This window comes from Trachinotus anak, unplaced genomic scaffold, assembly GCF_046630095.1.
Source record: "Trachinotus anak isolate AG129_WGS33_773 ecotype Australia unplaced genomic scaffold, CSIRO_AGI_Tana_v1 ptg000008l, whole genome shotgun sequence".
In the NCBI taxonomy this organism is placed as follows: domain Eukaryota; kingdom Metazoa; phylum Chordata; class Actinopteri; order Carangiformes; family Carangidae; genus Trachinotus; species Trachinotus anak.
The window spans coordinates 26,463,044-26,482,797 of NW_027273859.1; the positions used below are offsets into that span (position 1 = coordinate 26,463,044).

General features: G+C 42.1%; 1 protein-coding gene across 1 annotated transcript; it reads left to right on the forward strand.

Moving 5' to 3' along the window:
* Positions 1 to 71: 71 nt before the first annotated feature.
* hira (histone cell cycle regulator a) lies at positions 72 to 19,638 on the forward strand. Its single transcript, XM_071483881.1, has 25 exons — positions 72 to 700; positions 2,754 to 2,816; positions 3,093 to 3,203; positions 5,484 to 5,574; positions 5,801 to 5,895; positions 6,098 to 6,193; positions 7,655 to 7,815; positions 8,062 to 8,229; positions 8,323 to 8,436; positions 9,153 to 9,223; positions 9,486 to 9,591; positions 10,492 to 10,713; positions 10,809 to 10,894; positions 10,984 to 11,184; positions 11,387 to 11,530; positions 11,618 to 11,834; positions 12,035 to 12,142; positions 13,061 to 13,209; positions 13,405 to 13,566; positions 13,767 to 13,825; positions 15,003 to 15,108; positions 15,648 to 15,770; positions 15,949 to 16,112; positions 16,239 to 16,327; positions 16,633 to 19,638. The coding sequence occupies exons 1-25, from the start codon at positions 664 to 666 to the stop codon at positions 16,747 to 16,749; spliced, it is 3,060 nt and encodes a 1,019-aa protein (XP_071339982.1). The 5' UTR covers positions 72 to 663; the 3' UTR covers positions 16,750 to 19,638.
* Positions 19,639 to 19,754: the final 116 nt, after the last annotated feature.

Genomic DNA, 19,754 nt, shown 5'->3' on the forward strand with positions numbered 1-19,754 from the left:
GTCATTAAGCCTGTCAATGTAAACATTTTAAACAAAATACGTATTAATGATGTCATAAAACCATAAGTCTTGGACTTTATTCTTTTCTCCTTGACATTTTACATCCATCTATCCATCTATCCTGTTCTTGGCAGTTTAAATTCTGAGTTTGCGCACTACAACTTATATGATGTTTCAAAATAAGAGCTCTGTCAGTTTAATTTTCCGCCGACGTGACAAATTTGTTGTTTTTTTGGTCTCAGGTTTACTTAATTTCGCTAAAAAAAAAAGTAAACAACAACATGAAATTCAAGAAAAATTATTGCCGAATATTACCTTGTATTACATGTTTTACAAGTCTGCACCCTGCGGAACTATTGTGACAGCTACCTTGCACGCTTTTCCTGTCCGCGGTCAAAAATAACGGAAACGCTTCCTAACTGCGCGGTGTCACCTCGATCGTCGTCCGTGTGTTCCTCCGGTGTGCTGCCGCTGCTGCTCGGGCTCGGAGACTTGGGGATGCTGCCTCCAGAGATGGAGTTGAACCACAAAAACAGCAAAGTGTCGGGCAGAGTTTGAGACAAAGGGAGGGGGGTTAGCGTTAGTACTCCAGCTGAACTGAGTGCTGGATGGGCTTTTGTTGAAAATTAAATCGGAGGAAATTGTTTTTAAATCGGGTTGAAAATGAAGCTGCTGAAGCCGAGCTGGGTGAGCCACAACGGTAAGCTTGTGCAGGAATCTGTTGGACCAAGTTGGGCTTTTGTTGTCGAAGGGGGGTGAATTGATAAGGAGGCATGATGGTGGTCGACACTTGTTTGACTTGTTTGTCAGTTATTAGTCGCTCACAAACCAGACTTAATTCAACAAGCGAACACACACACCTGATGTTTTCTTTATCATTAACAGTATCACTACTCTGTCTTTCAAATGTATTAATGTTTGCTGTCCGTAGCTAGCTAGCTAGTTAGCCCCCCCCTCCCGGCTAGCTCGGATGCCCTGACGTTAGCTAACTTACCTGCCAAATGACCCAAGTCTAAGTTGCTTTCTGAAAGCGACTAATTGATTAATACATTTACAACATTTCAGCGACATTTTAGCAAACACGTGTTATTTTAGCGACGATGAAGGAGCTTGACATGGAGCTAAAAAAAAGTGTCTGCGAAACCCCGAGCTGTCAGTTTGGAAAGTTAACCGTCAGAGAAATGGCCTGAATGTAGGCTGCAGCTATCGACTAATGTCACAAATTTCAGCAATTTGTTTTGAAGATTAGTCATTTAGTCTGTGAAACATCCTGTAAAGTTGCAAATGTCCCATCACAATATGCCAGAAAACCAAAAGGGCAAGTGATATGTCCAGATACATTTTTATCTTTGCCAACGGTCCGTAACTGACATTATTTACAGTGATATGAAACGAAGACGGCAAGCAGATCCTTAGAGATTAAAATAAGGACTAATATTAATAAACTTTATTTGTACAGCACATTTCATACATGAGATGCAAAGTATTTTACATAAAACGACAAGGAAATAATTTAAATAAGACAAATATTGACACAGATGAAGAGGTTGCACTGAAACAATGAAATACAGTAAAACAGGTAATGGGGAAAAGCAAAGCTGCAACCAGCAGATGTTTTGTTTTTGTTTTTTTTTTGATAAGTGATTCAGAACTAATGCTTTCAAAGCAAATACTGATTATTTTTATTATCAATTAATCAAAAACTGATTATCTTCGTCATTAATAGTTCTACTAATATATGATTAATATATTGTTTTTTTTAATCAACTAATGTCCAAACCTTAACGATACTCATCATAATATAAAACACAGAAAAGCAGGCAAATTCTCACAGATGTGAAGCTGGAACCAGCGAGTTGTTTCCATGTTTTTGCTTGATTGATCATTTCAGAACAATAATTACAACAATTAAAACAAAATCAGACGTAGAGACGTATATAAGCAAACAGCAGCAGCTCTCACACTTTCCGAAACCACTTTTTCCGCAGCTCCAGCAGCAGATTAACCTGATTACTTGTTAATGGATGGACAGAATTTTCCAGTGACTTAGTCTGTGATGTATCCTGCTTGTTGTCTCTCTATTTTACTGTTGAACATGAACAGTTAGGTGTTTTTATTGCTGCATGTTTACTCCTTGCATTCTCTTGAGCATTCTCCTCATATGTTCTTTATTAAGGTCAGGTAAATAGAAATTATATAGAAAACAACTGGCAACTGGTTTTGACATTTTTAAAGGTTATGCAGCTTAGCTGTGTTACAAAAAGACTGAGTTGGAGACTTAAAAATATTATCAGAGTATTTTAAGAGGATTTTCATAAATAGTATCTTTGACAGAGAAGTCCTAGAGTGCATGTCGAGCTAATCCACAGTCACTAACAGAACTAGGAGAGAAAGAACAGTTTCACATCACAGACGTGTTCTGACTTAGCTGTGGAAAATCACAGAAAAGTAAAGGAATTTTCCATCGGGCCAACAGTACGAAGCGTGCTCAAAAACAAACAGGTCACTGCTTTGTTCTGTGTTGTGCCGAAATGTGTCCCATTTAATGTTTTCTCCCTGAACAACTTTTTCTCTTCAATTCAGTTTATTGTCATCTTACAAAGTAGAGGCAGTACAACTCCTCTGTCCTCAACTATTTTTCGTTATCTTTCTACAATATCAGTCCACTGTATCTGTTTCTCTGTCTGCTGTATGAATCTATTAAAGTGGGGACTAACATCATTTAATGTTGATTTATGTGTTGTGTTTTACAGGCAAACCCATATTTTCAGTTGACATTCACCCAGATGGAACAAAATTTGCAACTGGTGGACAAGGTAATGACCAGTCCTGTTATTCACATCATCTATCACTGAAGCTGCTTCACTGTTTTGGGCTGTTGAGCTGAAATGGACGTTTGTCATTTAAGATCCATTCTTAGTGTCCAATTCTTGATTTTTTTAATGTTTAAAAACAGGTTCCTCATCTGTCTCTCTACATGTAGGATTTTCAAATTAAAACAGTCTTGCTCATTCTGTCATAAAAAAGGGATCGGGGGTGTGTGGGTTGTGTGTTTTTATTAGTTTTTTTTTAAATGTTGGATTTGTTTTCAGGAGAGGATTCTGGAAAGGTGATGATCTGGAACATGGCACCGGTCCTCAGAGAGGAGGACGAGAAGAACGAAAATATTCCCAAAATGCTTTGCCAGATGGACAATCACCTAGGTAACCAGCCATATCTGTATTAGTTTTCTTGTTGAATGTAGAAATGTTTGATTAGTTGATGTATTTGTTGATTAATTTACTCATGTGAACAGTTCATCAGGTACTTCTGTGTTTAGGAAACTGTGTCCTCTAAAACGTATTCAGCTTTACTATGAACAACACTTGCAGTGTGCTAAATGCAACAAACACTTCTGCTGCTGCCAACTCGACAGAGTAAAAACAAAACGGCTAAGGTGGATGTACTGTATGGTCTGTGAGAGTTTAAAGGTCTGATATTGTTTGAAGTGAGATGTCCACGTGTTTTTTGATTATAAAGCAGGTCTAGGTTCTATATTAATACTGTCAAAGTATCAAAGCCTCAGTCCACAGAGAAATGCACACAGCCTGTATTCAGAAACTGAGCCTTAAAACCAGCCGTCAGGACTTCTGGAACTTTGACAGTCACAGCCCTCAGCCATGCCTTGCAGGATATGGTTTCTCTTTCTGTTTACCTGAAATCTGCTATATTATCATTCGATCATTTAGAAAACAGCCAATCAGCGACCTGTTGTTACTGGATCTACAGTGAAAAGTCAGAGAGAGGAGATGTAAAACTACATTGAGATGCTTTTTGGTTCTTAAAACCGAAATATATATCTTCTTATGGATATCAACACTTCAAATAAAATGGGACCTTTAATTCAGTTAGAAACATTTGGTGAGGGAACCTCCATTGTTTAACCTGAAGGAAGATTTCCACCACTTTCACTCTGTTAGCATGTAAGGCATAAGGCCCTTCATGAGAATATGATAGAACATTATTCTTGTCAGTAGCACTGACTGATGAATAACTGTGGGTTAAATAACTTCTTATACATTCCAAAAGTGAAGTTACTTGTGTCTTTATACACTGCCCGTTCCAGCTCTCAGTGAGAAGTTTACTGTCACTGAGAATTCACACCAGATGTGAGACATGAGCAGAACATACACACTACTGAAGCGTCCATCTGCTCGGTCCTCACTGACTCTGACCTCTGTCATGATGTCACTGTCAGCAGCACAGACAGAAACTGGCTACAGGCTGATTCATATCAGAAAATCAATGAGATGAGATGCTACAAGAAGAAAACGGCATTGTTTTCTTGATGTATTATTTTCAGTAGCTGTATATGCCCATAAACAGACAGGGAAAAGATCACAAATAGACAGTGACTTGAGCAGATAAGCAGAGATAAAAGATAAACAGTTTACCAGCAGTGCTACCCACCCCTGACATCTGACCACAAACACACCAGGAATGTTGTCAGTGAGGATTGAGACCACTTCTACAAAAAATTACATGTATTATTGTATTTATTAGAATTCCCCCTTTGTACTCTTCCACCTTAGTATTGACCTCATTTAGTAATTTTGAATAATTGCGTAAACTTTGATCAGGTTTTGTGTCTTGGATCCTGGGTGAAGACAGTTGCGCAGCCATATTTGTATCATTTGAGAAATATAGCCAAGGTCAAGTCATTTGTTTCAGCCACAGATCGGAGAGTTCATCCATGCTTTTATTTCCTCCTGCCTTGACTACTGTAACTCCCTGTGTACATGTCTCAGGCAGAAATCAATCCACCGCCTACAGGTAGTTCAAATGCTGCAGCTCAGCTCCAAACTCGGTCCAAAAAAATATGTTCACATCACTCCAGTCTTAGCATCTCTACACTGGCTGTCTGTTTATTTTAGGATTGATTTTAAAATTCTTTTAAGGCCAGGCTTGGGCTGCCCCTTCCCTATATCTCTGAAGTGCTATTGAAAAGTCTCATTATTCTTATTCTTATTATTAATCTTTGATACTGATTGATTTTATAAACAACACATTTCTGTCAAAACACATCTCTGTCAAAGTCCTGCTTCACTCCTGTTTTCCTTTTACAGCGAAGAGGCCGAAACGGCTCCTCTTCTTTTACAGACCACTGCTCTTTGTTTCATTTTTATTCCACAACTTTGAGTTCAACAACTAGTGCAGCGACATTTACATCTAGTGTCTGTACTTGTGCTGTGAAAAGGAACAGTCGTGATGCTCCAGCAGAATCTGATGAGGTAGCTGCTGGTTTGAATCTTAGTCCTGATAGTTTTTCTTCGAGACACATTCGAATAACTTTGTCCTGCGATACTGCGAACAAAAACACAAACTGCTGTGGTGTCAAAGGACCAAATGTATAAGCAGTCAAATTTAATAAGACAACCTCCTCGGCACAAATCTGTACAAATTTTATTTATAACCAGAGTTAACACAAGTGTTTGTCCCTGCAGCATGTGTGAACTGTGTGCGCTGGTCTAACAACGGGCTGTATCTGGCATCAGGAGGAGATGACAAGCTGGTCATGGTGTGGAGGAGAGCGGCGTATGTATACACACAAACACACACACTCACACACAACCTCCAGATACAGATGGTACATTTATGTTCCAGTCCAGCTATGATTTTCGAAAAAGATTTTGTTTTTTTATATAAATTTCTCGCTGTTTGCACCACAGAAAGTGTTTTCATTTGAGTGGAAAATGTTTCAGGTTTGTGTGTTTTTGTGTTGAGCAGTCAGAGCTGGTGGTGACTGTGTGTTTCGCTGCAGGTTCATCGGTCCGAGCACGGTGTTCGGGTCCAGCAGTAAGCTGGCCAATGTGGAGCAGTGGAGGTGTGTCACCATCCTGAGGAATCACACAGGAGGTTAGACCCGAACAAAACTCACTTAAATATATGCACAAGGAAAAACACACGGTCATGCAGATGTACACATTAACACACACAAAAACACATCTATACACATCACAGACCTTCTTCATACACACAAGTATCTTAACCAGTGTATTTCAACCAGTAACACATCTCTAGACTCAGGCCCTGATTTCAGTGCGTGTTCTGTTTGTAGATGTGATGGACGTGGCGTGGTCTCCTCATGACATGTGGCTTGCCTCGTGCAGCGTTGACAACACCATTGTCATCTGGAACGCTCGCAAATTCCCAGGTAGGAGACTCGCCTGACGCCAACCCCAGAGGCTGTAGCACCGTGTCTGTAGCATCATTGCTAAAAAAAAATGGAGGGAAACAGTTCAAAGGTGCTTTTACCTTTTAAAATGTATTGCTTGCAAAACTAAAAGAAAAAACTAAGAATGTGTCACACCAGTGCTCATCAGCTGAATATAAAGAGCTGCCATATCAATGGCAATGAAATATATAGGAAAATACACTTCTTTAATCAATTTCCTGTTTGTATGGTAAATATGAAACTACAGTCGGTTAGTTTAGTTCAGCTGAAAGACTGCCATACTATTATTCTTAATAAAGGAGACGCCTGCTCAAATAGTCTTGATATTTATTTTTGGCATCTTCTTTGCCTTGTTGACTTGTAATCGTGTGACTGTGTAACAGATTCAGTGACCTGCTCAGGACTTGGAGTTGTGCACGTTGCCCCTGTTTTCTTCTGTTATTCTTAATACTCTCACCAGATGATGCCAAAATGATCAATTTTTAGATCCTATACATAACAGTGTAAAGTGTTTATAAAAATGATTCCTTTTTGCTGAAAAATCCAAAATACTAAATAACCCTCTTTGAGTTCTCTGTTGCAGTTTATACTGCAGCTGCAACAAGGCTGCACTGAACGGTTACTGTTATTTTTATGCCTCCTCGCCGGGGACATGCAGAGCCAGAGGCATTATGTTTTCAGGCTGTCTGTCCATCTATACGTGCATACAGCATCAGCAATGTTCACTTTGACTAAAGGATGAACTGATTAGATTTTGGTGGTCAAAGGTCAGAGTTCAGGGTGACCTCACGTTCTTGTGAATGCAATATGTCAGGAACACCCAGAGGGAATTTCATTACATCTGTTACAAAAATTTGTGAGACTTAAGGATGAACTGATTAAATGAAGTGATGACATCTTATATCAAAAAGGTCAAAGGTCAGCTTCCCTAAAACAACATAATGTTCTGCAAAAACACTGATGCTGTAGCTCAGGAAGGAGATTGTGATCATATTTCCTGCAACTTGGCTGGGTTATAGAGGCATACAACCAAGAGGTGGAAATTGGAAGTTTTTTTTTTTGTTTTATTTATTTGGTCAATAACTTTTAAAATCCATTAAAATTTCCTAAGGCCCAAGCTGACATCATAAAGTCATTTCATATGACACAACCTAAATACTCAGTTTTCTCTCACACAAGACAAAGAAAAGCAGCAAATCCTCATATTTGAAGATTATTTTATTATCAAAATAATTGATAAATTTTCTTTTAACTGAGTGATTGTCCTAATATTATTTGGTACTTGATATGTCAGGGGTTTTTTTTTTTTTTTATTTATTTGAAGGTTGCCTTTTTCAGTATTTTTATTATTAAGCCTCTCTCCAGTGGAAGCTGTCAGCAGAGCATTTCTTTCTTGGCAGCTCTTTATTCATGTCCCATCTGTCTTCTTTGTGTCTCCAGAGATGGTGACTTGTCTGCGAGGACACACTGGGCTTGTTAAAGGTCTGACGTGGGACCCAGTAGGGAAATACATCGCCTCCCAGGCTGACGACCACAGCCTCAAAGTGTGGAGGACACTGGACTGGCAGATGGAGGCCAACATCACCAAACCCTTCAGTGAGGTATGAAAACACTGTGAGCTGTGTTACAGCTGACACTGGGGTCTGTAAAGTGCCTCGAGATCAACTATGTTATGGTTTGGTGCCATATAAATGAAACTGAACTGAGTTGCTATGATATAACTACATGTGTTCGTTATGTGATTTCACTCATTTATTCCGGAGTTTGTTCTAAGTTAACACGTCTGTATATTCTACCACATGCACAGTTTCACTCATGAGGGTCTGAATAATGTCTCTGTGTCTCAGTGCGGCGGGACGACCCACGTCCTGCGTCTGTCCTGGTCTCCAGATGGTCAGTACCTGGTGTCAGCTCACGCCATGAACAACTCCGGCCCCACCGCTCAGATCGTGGAGAGAGACGGCTGGAAGACCAACATGGACTTTGTGGGCCACCGTAAAGCCGTCACCGTGGTGGTAAGGGAGTTTTATCCACAAGTTCATTCTTTAAAGACGTACTTCACCCCAGTCCTTTCTGCTAACTGATGGGTCTGGTTTCTGTCTCTGTAGAAATTCAATCCAAAGATCTTTAAGAAGAAGCAGAAGAACGGCAGCTCTCCCAAACCCAGCTGTCCGTACTGCTGCTGCGCTGTGGGCAGCAAAGACCGGTCGCTCTCTGTCTGGGTCAGTTCACACCTCAGGTTGTTTTAAAGAGTGTAGAAGATGGTAAAACTTAAAGTCAGTAACAGGGATGCAGGTTGAGTTGCAGATTTCATGGCTCACTCTTGTTCATAGTGTTTGTGGCTTCGTCCACACTACAAGGGAATTTTCAACCGATGAAAACTGAGAGTTCTGGACCAGGGGCCGCGTTGTAGTCTGAACTGAAACGAAACGATGACATAGTCACACCCAGTCACTCCCTGATTGGGTCTTATCAGCCACAACTACCAGTGGTGAAAGTAACACTAACTTGTTGTCTTGGCAGTTACATTCTGCATTTTAACACTACAGTTGTTCCTTGTTTGTAGTATTTTGTACAACTAATCAGCTGAGTGCAACTGAGAGGAGACGACCTGCTTCATATGAATGTGTTTTCAGGTGTGTTAGTCTGGACGCAGATCGTTTCTGATACAGAGCTGATGCAGTCGTCTGGACAGAGATCGTTTTCATTTTAAAACGCTGTTTTAAGACTTTAAAACTTTTGATTACATAAAAAAACATCATGGTGGTGGGAACAAACACCCATGGCTGCCATAGCTTTTGTCATTGATAGTTTCAATAAAGCCCACATATAAATCTTAGTATAAACAAGTGTAATTATGTGGAACTGTGTTGAAATGACTCCTAACCCTGTAGTGTGATCGTGACAGCACTAACCTGGCCTGTTGTCTCCTCTCCAGCTGACCTCACTGAAGCGCCCTCTGGTGGTCATTCATGATCTTTTTGATAAATCAATTATGGACATCTCCTGGTGAGTAAAGACAGGCACTGTGTGTCTGTAGTGTCTCTTTCCTTCAGCTTGTCAGCCTGTCGAAAAGACTTTACACTGACACAACACAAATATTGGCTTTTCATAGTTTTTTTTTTTTTTTGTTGCAGTAACTGGAACAATAGTGACGCTGCCACATTGTACAGCTCTATTCATCTATCCACAATTTCACAGGGTTATGAGATCACTGGTAATGTTACACCCATACACACCCACCTCTGAGTTTAATGTGTGTCTGTGTCAGGACTCTGACAGGTCTGGGGATGTTGGTGTGCTCGATGGACGGCACTGTGGCCTATCTGGACTTCTCACTGGACGAACTGGGAGACCCGCTGAGCGAGGAGGAGAAGGTAAGACAAACATCATGTACTCACATCAGGCTGCAAACACAAATATGTTTCCAGCACAAAAGATTTCTTAAATCAGACTAAATCCTGTTTTCAGTCTCATCTCAGCATCATTTACCTCAGGTCTTTCCCCTCTTCTGTTTGTTGCAACACTAGTTCCAGCCAGTGTGTTGTGATGTGAACTTCCCTTCTTCAAACCCATGTCACCTGAGTCATGTGACTTGTTTACAGGCCCTGGGTGGCTTGTCAGTGTCAATCAGAAAGAACATTACATATTATTTTCTTCTTGTTCACAGAGAGCTGAAGTTGTGACATTGTTGCCAGGTTTGGCCTCTGTTCCACTAGCTTCAGTAACTCAGTGCCAACTCTCATTTAGCTTCCGTCACGATTTAAGTTGAATAATTATTAGTGAGCACAGAAAAACTACAACTCATATGAAGAAACAACAGTTGTGCAGCTACCTGGTGTCATCGATATCCATAAAACTCATGGACTCTTTTTCAGCTTTCAGTGCTCAGTCCTGACCTGGACTCACCTCTACTGTTGAGCTGTGGGATTCAGCCTGATAACATCAAGGGCTAATGGGAGATGGTGTTCGTTAAAGGCTGCAATAGGCATGAATATTGATTAAAAAATATTAGATTGTTTGTCTTCAAAGCAAGTCAAACCACAAACTGTTGAAAGAGTCTCTGCTTCACAGCTGGATTTTTTGTTTTTAGTGTAGTTACGAACATCAGTAGGATTTTGAATGTAGTTTTCTAACTTCTGGAACAGAAATTGGAAGCTCTGGTTTTCCCCACAGGTCTCTGTTTCTAGTTTGGATGCCGTCCTTCCCTCCATCATTGAATCCAGTGCATTAAGAACCCAAATCAAACCTCTTCTCTCTCTCCCTCTGACGTACAGAACAGCATCCACCAGAACATCTACGGCAAGAGTCTGGCTATAACCAGCACTGAGGCTCAGCTCTCCACCACCATCATCGAGAACCCAGAGATGCTCAAATACCAGCAGGAGCGACAGAGCTCGGCCCAGGCCAACTCCGGACCTGGCAGCGCCGGGCCCGAATCCTCAGCCCCGAAATTGAACAGCGTGATGAACGGAGAGTCTCTGGAGGACATCAGGAAGGTGGGAGACTGAAGTGTGTCGCTCTAAAGCAGCACAAAGTGTTGTTAATGTTTGGATCTTGACTTTCTTGGATGTATTATTTCATCCTCTTGCAGAACCTTCTGAAGAAGCAGGTGGAGACAAGAACGGCGGACGGCAGAAGACGAATCACACCGCTGTGTATCGCTCAGCTGGACACGGGGTAGGAAAACATTTCATTGGTGGACAGAGCTGATAACCTTCATTTACACGACAGCTGAGTAGAAGATCACCGTCCCTCTGTCTCTGCAGGGATTTCTCCCCAGCTCTGTTCAACAGCGTTCCCATCCTGCCCTCGGGCTCCTCCATGTCCAGTCAGCTCACCCCTCAGCTCAGCTCCGACTCCAGCCCAGGACAGGCCTCCTCGCTGGGGCTGAGGCCCAGCCATGACCCCATGCTCACCTCACCTCCAGCCGGGAGCACCGCCAAAGGCCTGGAGGACAACAAGGATGGGTACGCAGACAGACCATCTGGAGAGGGAGCACTTACTTTTGTTTTCTCTTCTACCCTCTGTTTTTTTTAAATGTTCTATCTGTGTCTGAACCAAATATTCCACTCCCAACTCTTTATCATCCTTCCCTCGTCTTCCTCCTTCAGTCGTATCATCCTTCATCTTCTCATCCCCTCCTCATTCTCTGGTTTCCTTGTGTTCCAGTGTGAAATCCAGTTTGCTGCTCACCTCTGCCTCCAAGATCGAGCCAATGAAAGCTTTGGACTCCAGGTTCACAGAGAGGTCAAAGGCCACGCCGGGTGTCACAGCTGCCATCTCCTCCACCGCTGGACTCACACCTCTAGAAAGGTCTCAGTATAAGTGTGGTAGATATGAAAAAAAGTGAGGCAGACCAAAGAGAAGAGACAAACTGAGACTTTTCTGTCGCTCCAACAGGCCAAAAGATGCCATCTCCACCCTGAAAGACGTGAAAACCAAAGAAGACACCAGCAGCGACAGCGAGGACAAGATGGCCGCCATCAACAAAAACCTGGCGTTTGGCAAGAGGAAACCGGAGCTGTTGATGGATGCAGGAGAGGTGGTGGAGAAGAGGAAAAAAGGACGGCCCAGGAAAGACAAGTTGGCAGCTACCATTGCCCAACCCTTCCCTCAGGTGATAAACAAAAGGAGGAGCCTATTAAGGTTGTGTGTGTATGAGACATGTATTACATTTTGAGTTATTTAAAGAAAAACAGGCTTTAAATTAAAAAGCAAGTAGTGTTTAAAAAGTGTAGTAGAAGCTGCTTTTGTGCAGATGTCCTTGGAGCAGCAGAGGAAGATAAATGAGTGTGTTGTCCTCCCTTGTCCTGTCAGATAACTCCTCCAGCAGAGCGGGAGACCAGCAGGGTGGCAGCTCCTCCAGCTCCTGTCGCTGTTCTCAAACTACCAACACCAAGTACACAGAAGGCCTTCAGTCTTCAGGTAACACACTGTGACTGTGTGTCAGCTTTTGTGTGTTTGATTATTTGTGTTGGCTGCTGGTGGATTCAGTGTTTGTGTTCACCAGGAAGAACTGATTTTATTTTTAGAGGCACTTTTACGTACAGTTTGCTGCAGGAAACTGGTTGGTGAAATTTTACCTTTGTTCCCTTTCTCCACCTGAACTCAGAACTAACTGAAATCAAACTGAAGTGATATATTTGGTTTGTTTTAGTTTATATATTTGCACAAGTAACAAGATACAAGAAACTTCATACATGATTAAAAGAGTAAAACGTGTGTTTTTGATATTGAGAAAGATAAAGATGTGGATTTCCATTATCTGCTAAGTGTTGGGACGATTGCATCCACCACAACAGCTGTTGTCATATTTAATCACAGGCGATGAGGGCATCTGGTGCATGAAATGACACCTCATATCTGGCATCAGCCATGTATCAGGGATTTTTGGGAGATGATATTCCCCAGTGTCCTTGGATGTCATGTTACTACTCAAGCCATGTCATGTGACTTAAATGTGGACAAAGTGTTTCCATTTCATTTTTGCATAATATTGCCTTGTCAAATGATCTGAAAACCCAACTGCATCTGTTGAAATGAAATAACCTGATGTAACGATTGTACAGGCTACCAGTGTTTGATACTGTGTTTTCAGTGTCTTCTTCTACCCATAACTCCTGATGCTCCCATAGTTTGTGTAGCAGTTTAGAAAACTGCAGTTGCTCTTGAAGGATTTTCATGCATCTGACTGATACAGTTGGTTTGGGTGAAGCTGCACAGATCAGATCAAATAAGCTGCGTGTCAACGTTGATTTTATTATTGACCAGTAATTCAAGTCCAATTCTTACATTGTTGTTCTGCTAGAAATGGAAATTGTGTGTGTGTGTGTGTGTGTGTAGGTGAGCATGGAGCCGTCAGTGTTCCTGGAGGTGGAGAACGAGGTGTCGCTGGTGGCGGGTTCGAAGCTCAGCCAGCTGCGATGCTCCAGAGACGGACGAGACTGGAACACGCTGCTGCCCAGCTCGGTGGTGACGGCTGCAGGGAGCAGGTGGGAGGCTCCGCTCACACCTCTGCTGTTTTCATACAGATCCAGTTTGTCTTTACACTTGAATTGATTTAATTAAGCTGTTGTGGACGAATGTGTTTCATATCATGAACTCATGATTGAAGTGGTTCAGAAAGTTGTATAAATAAATGGACCAAACACTAAATAGATTTGTTCCCTGCTCTTCCTCTCCCTCAGTGACATCCTTGCCGTCGCCTGCGAGGACAGGATGTTGTCAGTGTTTTCTTCCTGTGGGCGGCGGCTCCTTCCTGCCATCCAGCTGGGCACACCCGTGTCAGCGCTGCACTGCTCGGGCCACTTCGTTATGGCTCTGACTGCTGGAGCGACGCTCTCCGTCTGGTCAGAGCTCACATGTTTTGTTAGAAATATCATGATGATTTTTGCACTGAGATCGATATAGTGATTTATTGTGGAGTTAATATAGTGTTTAGGATGTTACGGATGTCTTTATCTTCTGTGCCAGTTGATAGGCAGTTTGAATTTGAGTGTTTTCTTGTAGAACGGCAGTAGTGAGTTTATGATTTGTTGTGTCTATGCAGGGACGTTCAGAAACAGAAGGCGCTGGTGAAGAACGAGTCTCTGCTGACCATTTTATCAGGTGAGAAACTGCAGCATGACGACACAGGAATGATTCATCAAACACTGTGGGAAATACACTTATCTGCTTTCCTTCCATGAGGAAGCTGGGAAGATGAAATCATGAATGAACATTGGAGCAGCAGCAACAGGTTTTTTTTAAGCTCTTTTCTTTCACAATGAGGAGAAAATAGTTTTTATAGACTGATCAGATTTAAGAAGATTGATCTCTTCACCACCTTAAAATGTGTTCTTTCAGAGCTTCAGAGTTTATTAAAATATTGTATAAAGGTAGATGTCCATGTGTTTTGATTATAAAGCAGGTCTAGGTTCTATATTAATACTATGAAAGTCTCAAAGCCTCAGTCCACAGAGAAATGCACACAGCCTGTATTCAGAAACTGAGCCTTAAAATGAGCTGTCAGGGCTTCTGTAACTTACAACAAAGCAGTCACCGCCCTCAGCTATGCCCCAAGCCCCGCCCACCTAGACCCACCATCCAGCCTTGCAGGATTTGGGTGTCTGAGTGTTTACCTGAAATCTGATATATTTTTATTTGAGAGAGGAGATATGAAAGTATTAATACTAATTATATATATGTAATATACCTTCTTATGGATATCAACACTTCAAATAAAACACAGGAGGGGCACCTCAGTGGCTCACCTGGTAAAGCATTAAGGTTTAGTCATAGCCCCAGCCCGAGGTTCAGGTCCGACCTGCGGCCCTTTGCTGCATGTCATCCCCTCTCTCTCTCCCCAGCTTCCCTGTCTCTCTCACTGTACCTATAAATAAAGTCATAAAAAAGCCAGAAAGAATAATGAAAATAAATAAATAAAACACAGGAAGATATGGGACCGTTGAACTGATTTTGTTCACATGAGATTGTTTATTGATGATGAAATACAAAACTTATTAGAATAATCTTGGTAGGGGTGGATATAATCTCTCTGTCTCTGCCTGTTAAACTTGAGACTGATCCATCTAACTGATAGAAAGGAAGCAAACATGTATTTCCTGAAATGCTGAACAGTTCCTTTAAAAGTATGTTTAACACCTGAATGTTCCTCTCCGGGTTGTTTTCATTATGGAGATGAGATCGTTTCCAACCACATCACACACTGACTAGAATAACATTTTGTATCTGCAGAATCCAGTGGTGTTCCTCTCCCTGAACAACATTTTGTTTGTGTGTGCAGGTGCTGACACCACAGTGTCTCAGTCTCTGCTGACTCAGCAGGGAGTTCCAGTCATCGGACTGTCCAACGGGAAGTCGTACTGCTTCAGCTCCTCACTGGAGACATGGTGAGACACTGGACCGTGACTTGTTTATGTGTTTGTCTGTTTGCTTTTTAGAATTTTTAGGTTGGTTCAGTTCAATTTTATTTGTATAGCATCCAATCCTAATATACATTTTCCCAAGGCACTTAGTAGGCAGTTAATATAAATACTTTCATATCTCCAAATAAAAATAGAGCAGATCTCAGGTAAACACTAAGAGAAACCAAATCCTGCACGGTTGGATGGTGAGTCCAGGTGGGCGAGACTGGAAGCATGGTTGAGAGCAGTGACTGCTTTGTTGTGACATCACAAAGTTCCAGAAGTCCTGACAGCTGGTTTTAAGGCTCAGTTTCTGAATACAGGCTGTGTGCATTTCTCTGTGGACTGAGGCTTTGATACTTTGACAGTATTAATATAGAACCTAGACCTGCTTTATAATCTAAAAACCCATGGAGATCTACCTTTAGCCTGGATGGGACCTTTAACCTGTAACACATACATCAAATACACTGACTAATTGATTTCCAGTATAAACTTGAAGAACTGTCCTCTGTCTCTCTCAGGACTCTGATAGCAGATAAAGGAGACTCTCTGGTCCAGTGTGCTGACTTCAGGAGCTGCCTACCTACCCATGATGCACCTGTGTCTTCAGGGCCGTTGGCTGTAATGCAGGGACGCAACCTCAAGTACGACAGTATTTAATCTCCCCTTCTTACACCAGCGTCTCTTACTCCAGATAACACACATAAGATGCATAAGACAACCCCCACTTTTCAAACCTAATTTCCAGGGAAACAAATACTAAAAAAAATGTATATTCAGGCCAACACAGTAAAAAAAAAAAACTCTGTCTGGTTCCTGCAGTGCCGGTCGGCTGGCGTCCCGCCTCTCCTCCACCCCCCACCACCTGCAGCAGAGCATGACGTTGGCCTTCCTGGAGAATCAGCTGGCGTCTGCTCTGACTCTGCAGTCAGCGCAGGAGTATCGCTACTGGCTGCTTATCTACGCCCGCTTCCTCGTCAACGAAGGTACTGAACCGTCACTTCCTAAAGGTTGCACACTTTCTACAGACACAAGGAACTTAAAAGTGTGTGTGTGTGTGTGTGTGTGTGTGTGTGTGTGTGTGTGTGTGTGTGTGTTTGTGTGTTTTCCAGGCTCAGAGTATCGTCTCAGAGAGCTCTGTAAGGAGTTGCTGGGTCCCGTCCACAAATCTGCAGCCACATCCTGGGAGCCCACCACTCTGGTACGACAACAACACTCTACTGTTTGCTGGTTGACTTTGTTTCATCTTCACTTCAACACATTTCTGACTCTTTTCAGAAAGTTTACCCTAAAATCCTGACGTTGCAGAGGCTGGCAGCAGCAGCAGCAGCAGCAGCTATTTGTCATGTTTGATTTTCTGTTGATCAAATAATTGTTTCATATTAGGCCACCTTTCAATTATTTTCAAACTGGTGCATCACATTGTGAAGACTGTGGTCCTGTGTTGTCCTTGTGCTCTGTTGCCACGGTAACTATCGCTGCTCACTGTGTGTCTTGTGTGTTCAGGGACTACGGAAGCGGGAGCTGCTGCGGGAGGTTTTACCCGTCATCGGTGAAAACCTGCGATTCCAGAGACTGTTCACTGAATACCAGGACCAGCTGGAGCTGCTGCGCAACAAATAACACACACACACACACACACAGACTGACACAAACGCACACTTGGACTCATCATGAAACCGGTTTGGTTTGTCCTGTCTCAGCTCAGCTCAGCTCAGCTCGGTTCAGTTCGGGTGAACTCTTGAAGCGCTGACAAACACACCCGGGGTGTTTTCTGAGAACTTCAATCACAGCCAGTCCACGGGTTTTCAGGCACCGGGACTCTTCAGTGCCGTCGCTCACTGCAGACGAGTGGGTGTTTCAATTTTTTTTTTTATCACAATTTCAGTTTCAACTGCCGTCTTCTGTCTTTTTCCTGCTCAGTGTGTGTTTTCTAACCTATGCACCTCTCTCCTGCCCTTATCATGAACTTGTGAAGATGAGAGACTGTGTTTGCTTCCTGTTAACTGCCAATGTGCAGCATCAGCAGCTGTGTGTCCTGTTGAGTCCTCCTCAGAAAGAGAGAGGGAGAAAGAGATAGAGAGAGAGAGAGAGAGCAGAGGTGAGGCGCTCATAAAAGGAGAATCTAAATCAGAGTGGATGTAAAGGAGCAATATGCTTGTACCAAAGTGATGCCTTCAAGTGTAGAAAGAGCCACACAGCAGAGGAAAATAAAGGGCGTCTGCACAAAGGGTCAGCTAGAGTTTAAAGGCTGATGTTTCTGAATCTGCCACTAAGTGACACTTCTACAGGCTGTCCAGAAAATGACAGTTCTGATGCCAAAATGTGAAGTCACAGAAAAAAAGGTTATTCCACTTACACCACCACAGGATGGCTCTCTGGGAAATGGAGTCAGAAGGGATCTCAGATACTGAAGTGCATCTGATTACAGCCGAGAAAACCTAAAGCAGTGTAGATATTAGAAAAGGTATTTGTTCACTAAGAGGAAGCACAGAAGCCAAATTTTCCTGGACTGTGACCTGAATCACTGCCCACGTCTGACTCCACATCAGCACAACGTCAGACTAAATAATCCAGTAAAAAAAACAGTCATGAGGGGACGGCGGTGCAGAAATCTGTTGTAGATGAGCTGTAGCGTAAATCAGTCACATCTTGATCTGCTGCTATTTCAGGCATCAGTGCAGGCTATCCATACTGGATGCCACAGTCATGTCACACACGGCGTATATGTTTTGAGAGGAAGAGTCATCACCTGAGCTTCATCAGCGTCTCCAATCTCAAAATGATCACATTTTAAAAGTGTCTAGTAAACCAGGGATTTAATGTGAGTGTGCTTCAAACGTCACATTTTCACTGATACATGAGTTCAGGGCTGAACTCAGCTTTCTGTCAGGTATCAACCTTTATCAGGACAGTTCAGATTCTGTCATATACCCTGTCGTAGTCTCCTCCAGTCTGAATTATTATCTTTATAAATGTTCACACTGAGGTTCAGCAACATCTGAAGAGTGAATTCTGCTGAGGCCCTGAGAGCTCGACACACTGCAGCTAAAGAAAACACATGCAAATAGACAAAACACAAACAAATTCAGAAAATATCTTCATCACTTTGACATGTGCAACAACACAGGTGCTGCAAAAACTCACAACACAACAGAAATGTTTCCAGAGGACACTAAAAAGTGATGAACCTGCTGGGACGCACCTGTTGTTCAGTGCTTTGTGACTTTTGCAGTTAAAAGCATTGAACAACAAGTGCACATATATGTATGGTAATACATGTAATATAATGCATCCATGCAAGTGAGTCCCAGCCGGGTTCATCACGTTTTAGTGTCCCCTGGAAGCACCTCTGTTGTGCTGTGAGTATTTGCAGTGCATGTGTTGTCAAATTGATGCTGTTTTCAGAATGAGTGTTTTGTCTGTTTGCATGTGTTGAGCTCTCGGGGCCACCGTAGACTCCTGTGGTTCAGAGGAGCTCCACTGAGCTGCAGGATGTCTCTTCAGTTTTAGTGTAAACTTTTGCCTCACTCACGTCCAGACTGAGTCACTGTAAATATCAGCTGCTGTCAGGAGAGCAGCCTCCTCAGCATTTTTCTCCGGGCTCTGATATCTCACACTGAAGATATAAAGACTTTCAAGGTGCATCATGAACATTGAAGTGTCCGAGGTCACGGTTTGACGAACACTATCAACTCTGCCATTGTTTACTCTCTCAGTTCAGCAGAAGTGGCTGTGGATGTCTAAACAGATGAGCGTTTTCAGTTTGTAGAACCATCTTATTCATGAAATCATGTGACGCTATAATCACAGAGGGCCGGTGTTTGAGAAAGGTTATATACGTGTGTTATTTGGTCTGTTTCACTTCCTGTCTCTCCTGTAAATAAGCTGAAATCAGAACTCAGAAACACAACCAGGTCTTGTAAAGGCTAAATGCATCTTTGCTGCACCGCTGTTTATTTTATATCTTTTGCTGGGCAAAAAACCACTGTTGAAAAAAAAAAATCTGTTTTTCAGGACTTAAGGGGAAAAAATTGTTTTTGTTTTTGTCTGACATCCATGAACTTGACATTTTAACAGGTTTCAAAGCTCATGAAACCATCAATGAATTTCACTTGAAGAATAGCAGTACTTGTGTTTGTCTGCAGCAGCAGTAATGCTCTCCTCTGCCAGCTCAGTGTGTGTATATAAATGTGGAGTGTAAACGTAGAGAGCTTGTTACCTGCTGTATTCCAATGCACTGAGGCAGACACACTAACACACTCGAGTCCAGAGGAAGAACGAATCCCCTTTCTTTACTAATCTGTACAGCGTTTCTTCCTTTCTTTGTTTCATTTCCTTTTTTTTTTTTTTTGTTTAGTTTTTTGTTTTTTTTTGCCGTTAGTCATTTTTAAATGTTTGTACAAGGCAATTTTTTTGTTTCCATTTTCTATAAGAAAAAGAAAAAATGAGCTGAGGTTTTGTTTTTGAAGAAAGAAAGACAAAAAATTAAATGAGACACAGTTGAATTTTGCTCATTTCCTGTGCCATTTCTTCAGAGAGCGAGAGAGTGACTGAGAGCGAGCAAGAGAGAGAGGCTGTCTATAGAGCTTTGCATGACATGATGGTTGGTTGGTTAGGACAAATTC